Source organism: Grampus griseus (assembly GCF_964374135.1).
Source record: "Grampus griseus genome assembly, chromosome: 13".
Classification (NCBI taxonomy): Eukaryota; Metazoa; Chordata; class Mammalia; order Artiodactyla; family Delphinidae; genus Grampus; species Grampus griseus.
This window is the reverse complement of record NC_139007.1, coordinates 17,302,724-17,315,466: the sequence shown is the minus strand read 5'-3', so window position 1 is coordinate 17,315,466 and position 12,743 is coordinate 17,302,724. Positions and strand designations below refer to the sequence as shown.

The following is a 12,743-nucleotide window of genomic DNA, read 5'->3' as shown; positions in this document are numbered from 1 at the left end:
ACACGGGTTCGTGCCCCGGTCCGGGAAGATCCCACATGCCGCGGAGCGGCTGGGCCCGTGAGCCATGGCCGCTGAACCTGCGTGCCCGGAGCCTGTGCTGTGCAACGGGAGAGGCCACAACAGTGAGAGGCCCGCGTACAGAAAAAAAAAAAAAAAAAAAGAGTAGCTTAAAAAAACTGCTAACCTAGGATTTTATATCAGGAGAAAATGTCCTAATACGAAAGAATCAAGACAAAGATAAATATATTCTCTGTCAAACAAAAGCTAGGATAATTCAATTCTAATGGTTTGGTTTCATATGAAAAGAAATTTTACCTGTATATTAAGTAAAAGAAAACGATCCCAGATAGAAAGTCTAAGTTCAAGAAGGATTGGGAAGAAAGTGGTAAATATGTGGGTGACACTAAATGAATGTTAACTGTGTAAATCAATAATACCTTGTGGGATTAAAATTATGGAATTAAATTATAGTTTAACAACAGCTGGGACAAAAGGGATCACTTTATAATGTTAAAAGGTTCAATTCTGTATCTAATAACATGACTTCAAAATAGTAAAGTGAAAAATTGGACTTCAAGGGGAAATGTATAACTTCATCATCATAACTCGAGATATATAATAATCTGTTAAACTTCTAAATTTGTTTTTTTGCCTTTTTCTGTGTGTTATACTGAGCAGTTGTAAACATTTATAGAAACTCTACAAGGAACAACTTGCCATCTTATTAAAACAATTAAAAAATTGTTAGCACACCATTTTTAATGACTGTATATAATTCTCTTGCCTAAATGTATAGTTCTTTATTTAATCCAACCATCCTCAATTTTTAGAAATTTCAGTATTTTTCTATTAATATTATAAGCCTCTTAATAGATAAATGTTACAGATATCTGTGAGTATTTCTTTGAGATAAATTTTTAGGCATTTAATTATGGTGTCAAAATATATAAACATTTTTAAGGCCTTCACCAAATGGCTTTCCAGAAATTTATTATTTGCACTCCTGACAGCAGAATGTAAGTGTATCCAGTTCTCCATATCTTCATTGCTGCTGCACTTTATCATTCAGAAATATTTTATTTATTTGATGCTGAAAAATATTTTAATTTCCATTTCATTACTAGTGAGTGAACATTTTTCATGGATTTTTAAAAAAATCCAAAACGGTTATGTTTATATTCAGTTCTATTAAATATTTAGTTTACTGTTTAAATTTTTCTGTAAATGAAGGACTCAGGTAACCAGATTTGGTAACAGTTGTACATTAATCGACTCAGTGAGATTCTGGGTAAATATCAACGTGAGTTTCACAGCTTCTGTTCATGGGCTTTAGAATACTGTGATTAAAAAGCCTTTTTCAGTGACTCCTAGTTTTGTGGCTACTCTGTAGAAATGAGGAAACCAAATGACTAATTTTTAGGTGAGTGGGCTTTGGCTGTGATGTGACTAGTTATTATGACCTTGCATACGTGTGAGCAGAGTCTTGCTGTACCAGGCTCACCTGGCCACGTGCTCTTCTAAAACAACACCGAGTTACCTGAAGTCTCAGACTGTCTCCTTGTAGCCATCATTGCTTTGTCTTCTGACACAAGTCATTTTTGGAAAAGTTTTACTAAATAGTAATTGTACCAGTATAACGAATATTTGGTTTGGAATGTCTTAATTTGAAACCAGCATGTCCACAGTAGAAATATTAATGTATTGGGGAGATCTTTTAATATTCTTATTTTTTGTTTCTAGAAACCACTAAGTTTTATATGACAGAGATAATTATTCAGCCATCTGAAAGAAATTTTCCCATCATACCAAGGTACAAATAGCTAATTAAGTGTGTTCTGTAATTTCACATGTAAGGAAAGATAGGTATTTGGGAATTATTAATTATAATTATTTATTATAATTATTTATTGTAAGTGATTATTTGGGAATTCATTTTTATTTATACCCCTCTTCGTTTGGAAAGGAAAAATAAAAGGCTTTGGAAAGGTTTTTAGGTAGTGGAACCAAACCACAGATATGAAAGATTTGAGGATTTATTGATGGTTTGCTTGCATAATGGTATAGACAGATGTGCTTTTATAAATCTTCTAGTTCTGAAAGTTTTTTGTGTTTCTTTTTTTTTTTTTCTTTGTGGTATGCAGACCTCTCACTGTTGTGGCCTCTCCCATTGCGGAGCACAGGCTCTGGACACACAGGCTCAGCGGCCATGGCTCACGGGCCCAGCCGCTGCGCGGCATGTGGGATCTTCCCCGACCAGGGCACGAACCTGTGTCCCCTGCATCGGCAGGCGGACTCTCAACCACTGTGCCACTAGGGAAGCCCTGTGTTTCTTTTTATGTGCTAGATACCCAAGGTTTTATGATATAATCATCAATAGGTTTTTGAATAATTATTTCTGGTATTAATTTAACTTACTTGAAACATGGGTTAGTTTTCAAATGACTTGTGTGTTTTTAAAAAGAATGTTACTTAGCCACTCAATCCATTAGTGTTTCTTTTCTTAGAATCTTTTTAGTCTTGCAAATGAAAGTTAACTGTAGTATGTCTTTATCTCAGCTAATTTATTGATGTCTAAAAATTATGGCTCTCTGAATATAACCTTGAACTTTATCCTCCTATAAATACTTTGATTCTGTACCTCAGATCTGACACTCTGAGGGGATACAAATGGAAAACATTGGCGATAATACTGTCTAATGTTTGGGAGGAAATTTCTTACCTTCTTTTTTTTTTTTTTCTGTACGTGGGCCTCTCACTGTTGTGTGGCCTCTCCCGTTGCGGAGCACAGGCTCCGGACGCACAGGCTCAGAGGCCATAGCTCACGGGCCCAGCCGCTCCACTGCATGTGGGATCCTCCCGGACCGGGGCATGAACCCGTGTCCCCTGCATCGGCAGGCAGACTCTCAACCACTGCGCCACCAGGGAAGCCCTCTTACCTTCTTTTTTAACTTAGTTATTCACTGTTGAATGTGCCTCAGCACAAATGGATTATTGACTTGTCTAACAGTATTTTTTTATTTAGTGGGAGGAATAGTTAGGTTTGGGGTGGAAAATGTATTAAGGATCAAAGAATGGGTTATAGAAAGACTGGGGCAAGCACAAATACATTACAGTCGATTAAAATTCGCACAGGTTGTGAGGGGATGGGCAGCATATAGAAAAGTCCAGCATGCACCCACCTCTGCCTTATAGGTGCCCTGTGGGTATTTAGACTTATTACGAGAGGCACATTGTGAAAACTGGTTTGTGTTCAAACAGGTCTCAGTTTGTACAGAGCATTATTGCCCAGTGCCTGGTGGAACTCTCCTCTGCTAGAAGCACTTTTAGATTCACTCTTCAAGGACACGACGGCAAAGCGTACATCTTGGTAAGAAATGATTTCACCCAGCTTTTTGTAGCCTAGTAATCCAGGGTCTCAGAAATTCTTTGGTTTTTGTCATTCTTTTTTCTTAATTCTCGGGTCTAGAAAATAAATGATGAAAAATTGAGTTTTTAACCTCAGTTTAATTCACAAATCAAATCCCCTTAATTGAACAAGTGATTTAAGTGTCTCTGCGTGCTAGGTACTAGGGATTTAGAGACAACTACAACCTGATTCCTCGGTAGAAGCTCATGCCACAAGGTGAAGTTTTTCTACTCTTAGTTTTTAATGGCTTTCTTGGTCAGCGTAACACAATTCTGTCTTTCTCACTTTTTTCCCCATTTGATACTCTTATGGTTAAAATACGTTCTGTTGCTCCTGTTTTTGTTTTTATTGTTTTGTGTGTGTGTGGTAAGAACACCTAACGTGATCTACCCTCTTTACAGATTTTTCAATGCACAATACAGCATTGTTAGTTATAGGCGCAGTGTTGTAGAACCGGTCTCTAGAACTTACTCACCTTGCCCAACTAAAACTTTATACCCTTTGATTAACAACTCCCCATTCTTCCCTCCCTCCAGCGCCTGGCAACCAGCATTCTGCTTTCTGCTTCTATGAGTTAGACTATTTTAGATTCCTCGTGTAAGTGGAATCATGTATTATTATCCTGCTGTGTCTGACTTGTCTTATTTATCATAATGTCCTTGAGGTTCATCTGTACTGTTGCATATTACAAGATTTCTTTCTTTTCAGAGGCTAAATAATATTCCATAGGGTGTATGTACCACATTTTCTTCATCCATTCATCACTGGTGGACAGTTAGGTTGTTTCTGCATCTTGGCTATTGTAAACAGTGCTGCAGCGAACATGGGAGTGCAGAGATCTCTTTGAGATCCTGATTTCAGCACTTGGATGTTTGAGAAGTAGTAGCAAGTTTTGGAGAAAAGCCTCCGCAGTTAGCAGAATCATCCCCTACATGTACCACAAGCACTTAATATTAAACTGCTCCTGTCAAAAATAACGTTCTGCAGAAAACAATTGGGGACATAATGTGAAAATCCAAGATCGAGGGCCTCCGTCTCTTCTCTGCCTCCACGCCTGCTTTATTCAACCAGTAAACATATATTGAGTACTTCTTATTTGAAAGACACTGTCCTGGGTGCTCAAGATAGAACCAAAAATGCCTTTGAGGACCTCGCAAGCTAATAAGGGAGCATGGTAGCTAAAAGGAGAGAGGGATTGACGTGATTATTAGGTGTTGCTTTGTGGCTGTCCATCCAGCACAGGGACCCCATGCTTCTCTAATTCCAGATAATTTCTATTCAAAGCTAAAATATTTTCTAACTCAGGTTGATGCTAAGTATACCTCATAGTCCTAGTCTGAAATCAGTCTTATTTTCTTTTTCACCTTTTTTTTCGGCCGTACCACGCACCTTGCGGGGTCTTAGTTCCCTGACCAGGGATCAAACCCGTGCCCTCTGCACGTGGAAGTGCGGAGTCCTAGCCACTGGGCCACCAGGGAATTCCCTTAATTTCCTTTTATTGCAAAGTTTTCAAGTTGAAAATCAGGAGTAGGAACTTTCTAAACTTACTACTAATGTATATTTAAATTAAAAAAAATTTTTTTTTATAAAAGTAATACAGTCTTGAAACACATTCTGACAACGTGAAGAACATAAAAGAAGTGGTAGTTCCCCTGTCCTGTCCCCTCTTCTGCCCCGCTGTGTCATACCATCCGGAGGTAATCATTAACAGTCCGACATGCATACTTCATCATTCTTTTCCCTGTTTACAGTTCTATGTACACACGCCCACAGGTATTTGTAAAAACAACATGATGATGTGATTAGCATTGTTCTTCAACATGCATTCTTCACACAACCAGGTATCGTGAGGCTTGTTTCTTGTTAGTGTAAATATGGATTGGACTTTTCCTAATGAGTAGAATTCCACTGTATGGCCGGTAAAGACAGTGCTGCGGGGAAAATCCTCTTTGCACATGTATTTTAGTACTTCAGAAACAGATCTTTCTCATCTTATGCAGTATTGGAATTTGTGTATTTTAAACTCTGATAATTGTCACCTCTAAAAAGTTGGACTAATTTATCCCTTGTGAACATCCTTTATCCCTTATAGACCTTCTTTTTTTTTTTTTTTTTGCGGTACGCGGGCCTCTCACTGTCGTGACCTCTCGCATTGCGGAGCACAGGCTCCGGACGTGCAGGCTCAGCGGCCATGGCTCACGGGCCCAGCCGCTCCGCAGCATGTGGGATCTTCCCGGACCGGTGCACGAACCCGTGTCCCCTGCATCGGCAGGCGGACTCTCAACCACTGAGCCACCAGGGAAGCCCCCTTATAGACATCCTTGGTGCCCCCCCTCCCCCCAGGTCCCCTCTCCTCGGCTGGTCCCCCCCCTTTCCCATTGCTGAGAATGTTGCCTGCTCACGGCTCATGGTCGCTCTCTTCTCCAGAGACTTGTCCCATCCTGACAGATGCTGCCTGGCCCGGGAGTTTCCTGTCCTCCGCCGTCCCCCACCCCTGCCCTACTCAGCCCACGGCCGACGACCCGACCCTGGGCTACAAAACCTGCCATCTCCTGTCTCAAGATGGGACAGACGCTGTAGGTGGAATTCAGGCTTCAGAGCTCCCTGTGAGATCAGGCTGAGTCCACATTGTTGGCTACCCTGCCTTATCTTCTTGCCCTCTCTCCCTTTCTCCTGAGAGTATTTCCTCAGTGAATCACCTGTGTCCAAATCCCAAAACAGTCTTCCATGAGCAACATGTGGGAATACCTGCTCCAAACCCCTCTTCTGAGCTGACTGTTATCAATCATTTTGTATTTGCCAATCTGATAAGTGAAAAGTGGTGGCACAGAATTTTGCATTTCCTTATTACTAGTTATGTTAACATTTTTTATATTTATCACTTATTTTTTCTGTTTATACTCTGTTCAGTTCTGTTCATATTCTTCGCCTGTATTTCTCTTGGGCTTTTTTTTTTTTTTTCTCTTATTGATTGCTAGGAGCTCTATATATTATGGATCATAACTTTGTATGTATTAAATATTTTCTCTTAATCAGTTGTCTTTTCTTTAAAAACTTTATGATGTCAGTGGCTCTACCAAAGGTTATACTTTGAAAGTCTTACCCTACTTAAAAGTTATATATGTGATATTTTTTCTGGTGTTGTATAGTTTTGTCTTTTTTTTATGGTTTTGTTTTTGTTTTTTTGAGTGGTGGTATGAGGTATGAATAGGGTTGTGATATTCTTGTACTTGGACTTTTCTCTCCGTGTCTTTAGCTATGGCTTTTAAACTCAGACACTTTGGTGATTGAAGCTTTGGAAAGTTCCACAAGTATCAAAAAATTCCCTCTGTTGGAAGACTTATTGAAGGCCGATTCCAGTTCTGCCTGGAATGCTGTTAAGGTCCTCTACCAGCCATGCATCAAAGGCAGGAATGCAGAGTAAGTCATCCTTTTGTTTTCTCCCTCCACATTTGTTTTCGTTTCTGTTGCCACATTGGTGTTAAGACATTAAGGAATTAAATGGGACTGTACCACTTCCCTACTTGATGCTCTGGCAATCATACTGCTACCCATTGTGCTTTAAAAATGGGTTGAATCATTACAGGTTGTTCATGCTCATGTGCAGAAAGCTTGCTTTTACTGAAAATAATTGCGTCTTTTTTTTTTTTTTTTTTTTTTTTTGTAATCTCAGCTGTCTGTACATATGACTGCAGGACTAAATCAGGCTTCAACAGCTATGACTATTTACTGATAAACACTTTCCAGGCACTGGGATACAGTTGTGAACAAAACGCAGCCCCTGCCTCCTGGGGTTGTCATCCTCATAGGGAGAAAGAAAGCAGGCCATAAACAAAACAGACAAAACATCAAAAACTGATATGGCTCTTCCTGTAAGTCAGGAGCTCATCTGAGGGCTTCTCGCTCCTTTAAGCCCAACAACAACCCTGTGGGGTAGGTACACTTATCACCCCATTTTAAAGACAAAGACACTGAGACACAGGTGTGAAACGTAAAGCAAGTTAGTAGGGTGTAGGAGGTTGGCATTTTGTACTGAAAAGTCAAAGAAGGTTCCTCAGATAAAATGATATTTAAGTGGAAAACTTGAAGGCAGTGAGGGAGTGAGCCATATCTGAGGAAGAGCATTCTTGGCAGAGGGAACAGAAAATGTTCTTATTTAAACAGATTGGAAGTTTATACTTGTCCTGTACTCTCTGATGGGTTTGATCAAATTTGTACTAAGAACAGAAAGATCCCAGTCTTCTTCTGGGAAGTAAATAAGAAATTTTTAAAAATTATTGCTTGTCTTTTCTTTTCTTTGAATTATGCAAGCAGTTCGAGTTATAAAATATTCAAACAGTAGAGACTTACATAAAGTAAACTGTGAAAGTTCTCCATCATGTCTCTCTCCAGAAGAAAAAAGTATGTTGTGAATTTTTCCACTTTTTTTCCATTTTGCATCTTAACATAATTTGCAGGATGCATGTGTATTTTTTTATACTTAAAAAAAACAAAAAACAAAACAACAACACACTGTGTCTTGGAGATGCTTTCCATGTCAGTGCTTGACATTTTATGAAATGGATGTACTGTAAGTAATTTAACCATTTTTCTGTTGCTGGATATTTGGGTTATTACTTTTTTGCTGCTATAATTAGTATTCCACTGTATGTTGTATATTTGTTTTGCAATTATGTGTACTTTTTAATGAGGTATTTCTAAAAGTAGAATCACTAAGTCAAAGGGTGTAACATTTAAAATTTAATAGGTAATATCAAATTATTTTGCAAAAAGGCATTGCAAATTTATACTCCCACATAAAGTTTCTATAAATGCCCATTTCCCTACACCCTCACCCAAGCTGCTACGTAGATTTTTGCCCATCTGATGCCAGTCTAAATGAAACAGATTCAGTTGACTCTCCTTGTGTTTTATTGAAGCATGATCAGAGAATATGGCTTATGTATTTGATGTTCTGGGGACTTTGTTGAGGGGTGTATGTGCGTGGTGTATACCTTTATGTATTTAGATTTATATAGTCAAATTTATTAAAACATTTTATTCCTCTTTTTAATTTATTTGAAACGTGGATATTTTGAGAAGGGTATGTTAAATCTCATGCTGTGATAATGGAAAAGTCATTTTCTTCTGGTTTTGATGCCTGTTTTTGCAGTATATATTTTGAAGCTATGTAATTAGGTACATGAAAGGTTTGTGCCATAACGACTTGACTAATTGTGTATTTCATCGATAAGATTTTTCTCTCCTTTCATTTTATGTTATTTTTCTTTAATTCTAATTTGATGTTATTATTGCTATATTTACTTTCCTTTTTAAAAAATTATTGATCTTTTTCCAATTGTGTTTTTTCAGTTGTGTGTTATTTTATCTTAGGTATATATCTTATTAACATTAACCTTGTAAACAACATGTAGCTGGATATTTTAAAACTCCAATGTAACAGTCTGTTTATTTTAATAGTAAACTTAATTAATTTACATTTATTGTGATTACTGAGGTAGTTGAACTTAGTCTGCTAACTTTTACATTGGTTGGCTTCTCTGTGTCATTTCTTTCCTGTAATGGTTTGAATGTAAAAAAAAAAATCTATTTCAAAATGATTTTTAATGGTTAACCTTAAATTTTTTTTTTTTTTTTTTTTTGCGGTACGCGGGCCTCTCAGTGTTGTGGCCTCTCCCGTTGCGGAGCACAGGCTCCGGATGCGCAGGCTCAGCGGCCATGGCTCACGGGCCCAGCCGCTCTGCGGCAGGTGGGATCCTCCCAGACCGGGGCATGACCCCATGTCCCCTGCATCGGCAGGCAGACTCTCAACCACTGTGCCACCAGGGAAGCCCTTAAATTTTTAATATATATCCTTATACTTTTTTTTCAAAGCTGTCAATATCTAGATTTATCTAGTATCCATTGTCTTCACCAAAACAAGAAACGACTCTTAACAGAGTTTCATATTCACTCTCTTGCTCCCTCCCGAATGCACTCTCTCCCTTTCTGATTCTGATGATGGTGGTTGTCTCTTCTTAAAGAAGTATCAAGCCAAAGCTCTACCCCTTTTGCTTACTTCTTACTTATACTCGTGCATTATGACCATAAATGTTTTTATTGTGTAAGTCTGTTTCCATAAAAACATACAGGATTGCTTGATGGTTTTAAAAATATTTACAAATAGTATTACATTGTATGTATATTTTTACAATTTTTTAAACTCATGATTCTTTGTTCCAATTGTTTGATTTGATAAAGTCCAATAGCTCTTTTAAACTTGGACTGTAGTCAATCCTTGAATATCTGGAAATGTCTTGTACCTATTTTGTCTCTCTGAAAACCTTAAGGATTCTCTCTTTATCCTTGATTTCTAAGATTTCTTTCAGAGGTGTCTAAATGTAAGTGTTTATTCAAGATTTTCTCTAATGTCATAATCTGTCCTCAGTCTCTGTGAGAATCATAATTATACTTAAAAGTCTTCTGTTTTTTCTATTAATTCTTGTTCCTTGGATATTAACTCTTCTCTTTTGGAAAAAAAGAAAAAAAAAAGCATTGTGTTTGGTACTGCCTTTCATGGTGTTGCTTTTCCCAAATGTTTGATGATTTTACTGGAATTCCTGCACCGGGCTGTAAACTCCAGGTGAGCCAGGACCTTGATGGTCTTACTCATCACTCCATCTAGATGAGTGCTCGTAGAAGTGCTCAAAACGTGCAATTTATGTTTACGTCTATGAAACATTTGTGAAGTGAATCACACATAGTTTTCTGCTTGTCCTTGGATTTGATAAGTAATGTTCATCTATTGGTGACTGTTTGTTCTTGTTACCATAGCTTGCCTTTACAGACTGGTGAATGAGAACCCAAAGGAGTTACTAGTCTGGATGTGCCCGTTTTTGGACAACTTTTGGGTATCATGAAAAAGGAAGTGATTGTAGCTTTAGTTATGGTGGTGAACCTTGTCTTCATTATTGTGAAGGATCTTTGTACTGCCTTTCTTCAGGAGTGTTAACAAGGAAGCAGTGCACCTGTCCCATCATTTCATGTATTTTTAACAAATCCCTGTGACACTGGGATGTAATGGACTATAAATATATATATATAAATATATAGTCCATTGTATTCTGCTGTGTTTATTAGTGGACTTATTTTAACTCCATGTGTCTTGGGGATGAGTTGACATCCAGTAAATGAATTTATTACTTCAGTTTGCCTGTTCTATAAACCTACTTCTGTTGTGCTTTTCCTCCTCCTACTGTTTGCCTCTGGGTCCTCCAAAGGTGGGGAGGAAATTTCTCAGGTTGAGTAAGCATCATGTTAGTTATTTACTTTTGTCTTTTAAGGACATTCATTTCTTTCTTTTGGGGCATGACAGAGCAAACCATAGACTCCCTGGCATATTTTTGGCACATGGGGTGGTATATTAACTATTTTAGTCCAATCGGCTAGAATTCTTTTCCTAGTGGAAGTGTGGATTGCCAGATGGCAGTCTAAAAGAGGAAAATAGCAAATGTAACTATGGTTTTATTTCCTTGAGCACATACAAAAATGTGGCATGTAATATTCTTAGAATGTTCTTTCTAGCAATAGACACATGTCTCAACATTTTGAAGTCTATTGTCTTTTATTTAATCCCCCTCACCCTACCCACCCCCAGCCAGAGTTATCTTACAACTCACATTCTTTAGTTTGCATATCAAAGTTTAGATCCTAAATATTAACTTTCTAGCTTTGGACTCTTTTAAGTTCACTTCTGCAGTTTAATTCTGCTAATTCAGTAATTCACCTGTGGACTCATAGTCTCTAGATTGGGGGTAATTTTGCCCCTCAAGGGACATTTGGTAATGTCTGGAGATATTTTTGGTTGTCACAACTTGAGGGACCACTGGCATCTAGTAGGAGATAGAGCTGGGTATACTGTTAAACATCCTGCAGTGCACTGGCGCCCTTACAACAAAGAATCGTCCAGCCCCAAATGCCAGTAGTGCCAAAGTTGAGATACCCTGTTCTAGATTATCTCCTGAAATCAGCCTGTGTCTACCTTTTCCCTCCGGGGGTCACAACCCACACTTTTCTTGAAATGGTATTTAGACCAGCAAATAAGGGAAATTTTACTGTGTCATGAGTTAAAGTATCTATAATCCCACATGTTAACTTTGGTTAGAATAAAACAGGATAAGTGGTAAAATATAGTGTAACTATTGCTACACTTCTCTCTTTTTTGAAATGGGGGGGCAAACGTGAAGAATGGATGTATTTTTGTTAAACAATGACAAAGGATTTCATAGATATCAAGTCCTTTGTTCTCATATTTTTAAGAGAAGAGATCTTAGGGGAATGCATTCATTAAGTGCAAATAAGTGGGTTTTTTTTTTTTTTTTTTTAAAGCTAAACTGAATTCTCTTTTGTATAAGTTATGTAAGTCCTAACATTGGTAGTGGTTCTTTCCACCTTTTTCGAAAGATACAATATCTGATTTAGGAATCTGGAAAATTTGAACTGATAAGAACTGTTCTATATTCTACTGTTAACAGCAGCATTTTCTTGCAGAAGGTATTGAGGGAAATGCTGATGATATGTTGTATTCACCCCTAACTTTAGTAGAATTTAGCAATTAAATTTTATAAACTAAGTAGGTTTGTCTGTGTTGGCTAAATATTGGTTCTAAAACAGAAGTATTGTTTTTGCCTTAAGGTAGTCATCATTACTGCTTTTTCTAATGAAATAAAAACACATATAAACCGCACACGTATACATTTCCTATGCATAAAATAGTATTACTAGTTGTTTCTATTTGTGAAGTAGTATTTTTTAATCTCTTTTTCCTCTTTATTTCAGAAGGAAATTTGAAATTCGGCTTAGTTTTTCTTTATTGTGGTAAAAATCACATATACATAAAATTTAGCACCTTAATCAGTTTTCAGTGTACAATTCAGAAATGTTAAATGCAGTTGCCCTTTGAACAAAACCGACTGTGCAGTCAAAAATCCACTTGTAATTTATAATCAGCCCCCTGTGTTTGAGGTTCCTCTGCATCCACATTCACGGATTCAACCAACCAAGTATCGCGTAGTACTGTAGTACTTACTGTTGAAAAAAATCCGCATGTAAGTGGACCCACGCAGTTCAAACTCATGTTGTTCAGGGGTCAACTTTATATTCACATTGTTGTGAAACAGGTCTCCAGAAGTTTTTCATCTTGCAAATCTGAAACTGTACCCGTTTTCCCCTTCCCCCAGCCTGTGGTAAGCACCATTCTGTTTTCTGTGTTTATGGGTTTGACTACATTCATCTGCTAGGGCTGCCATTAACAAAATGCCACAGACTGTGTGGTTTAAACAACAGAAATGTATCTTCT

The 12,743-nt window shown here is 37.7% G+C and overlaps 1 protein-coding gene across 1 annotated transcript in view; it reads left to right on the top strand.

Moving 5' to 3' along the window:
* The window catches only part of UBE3D (ubiquitin protein ligase E3D), a gene marked incomplete at its 5' end in the record, with an annotated part of 155,820 nt that overhangs the window by 36,853 nt on the left and 106,224 nt on the right, over window positions 1-12,743 (top strand). The window contains 3 exons of the mRNA XM_082668912.1: window positions 1,741-1,810; window positions 3,259-3,367; window positions 6,663-6,826. Of these exons, the coding sequence (XP_082525038.1) occupies window positions 1,741-1,810; window positions 3,259-3,367; window positions 6,663-6,826 (343 nt within the window). The remainder of the gene's footprint in view (window positions 1-1,740; window positions 1,811-3,258; window positions 3,368-6,662; window positions 6,827-12,743) is intronic.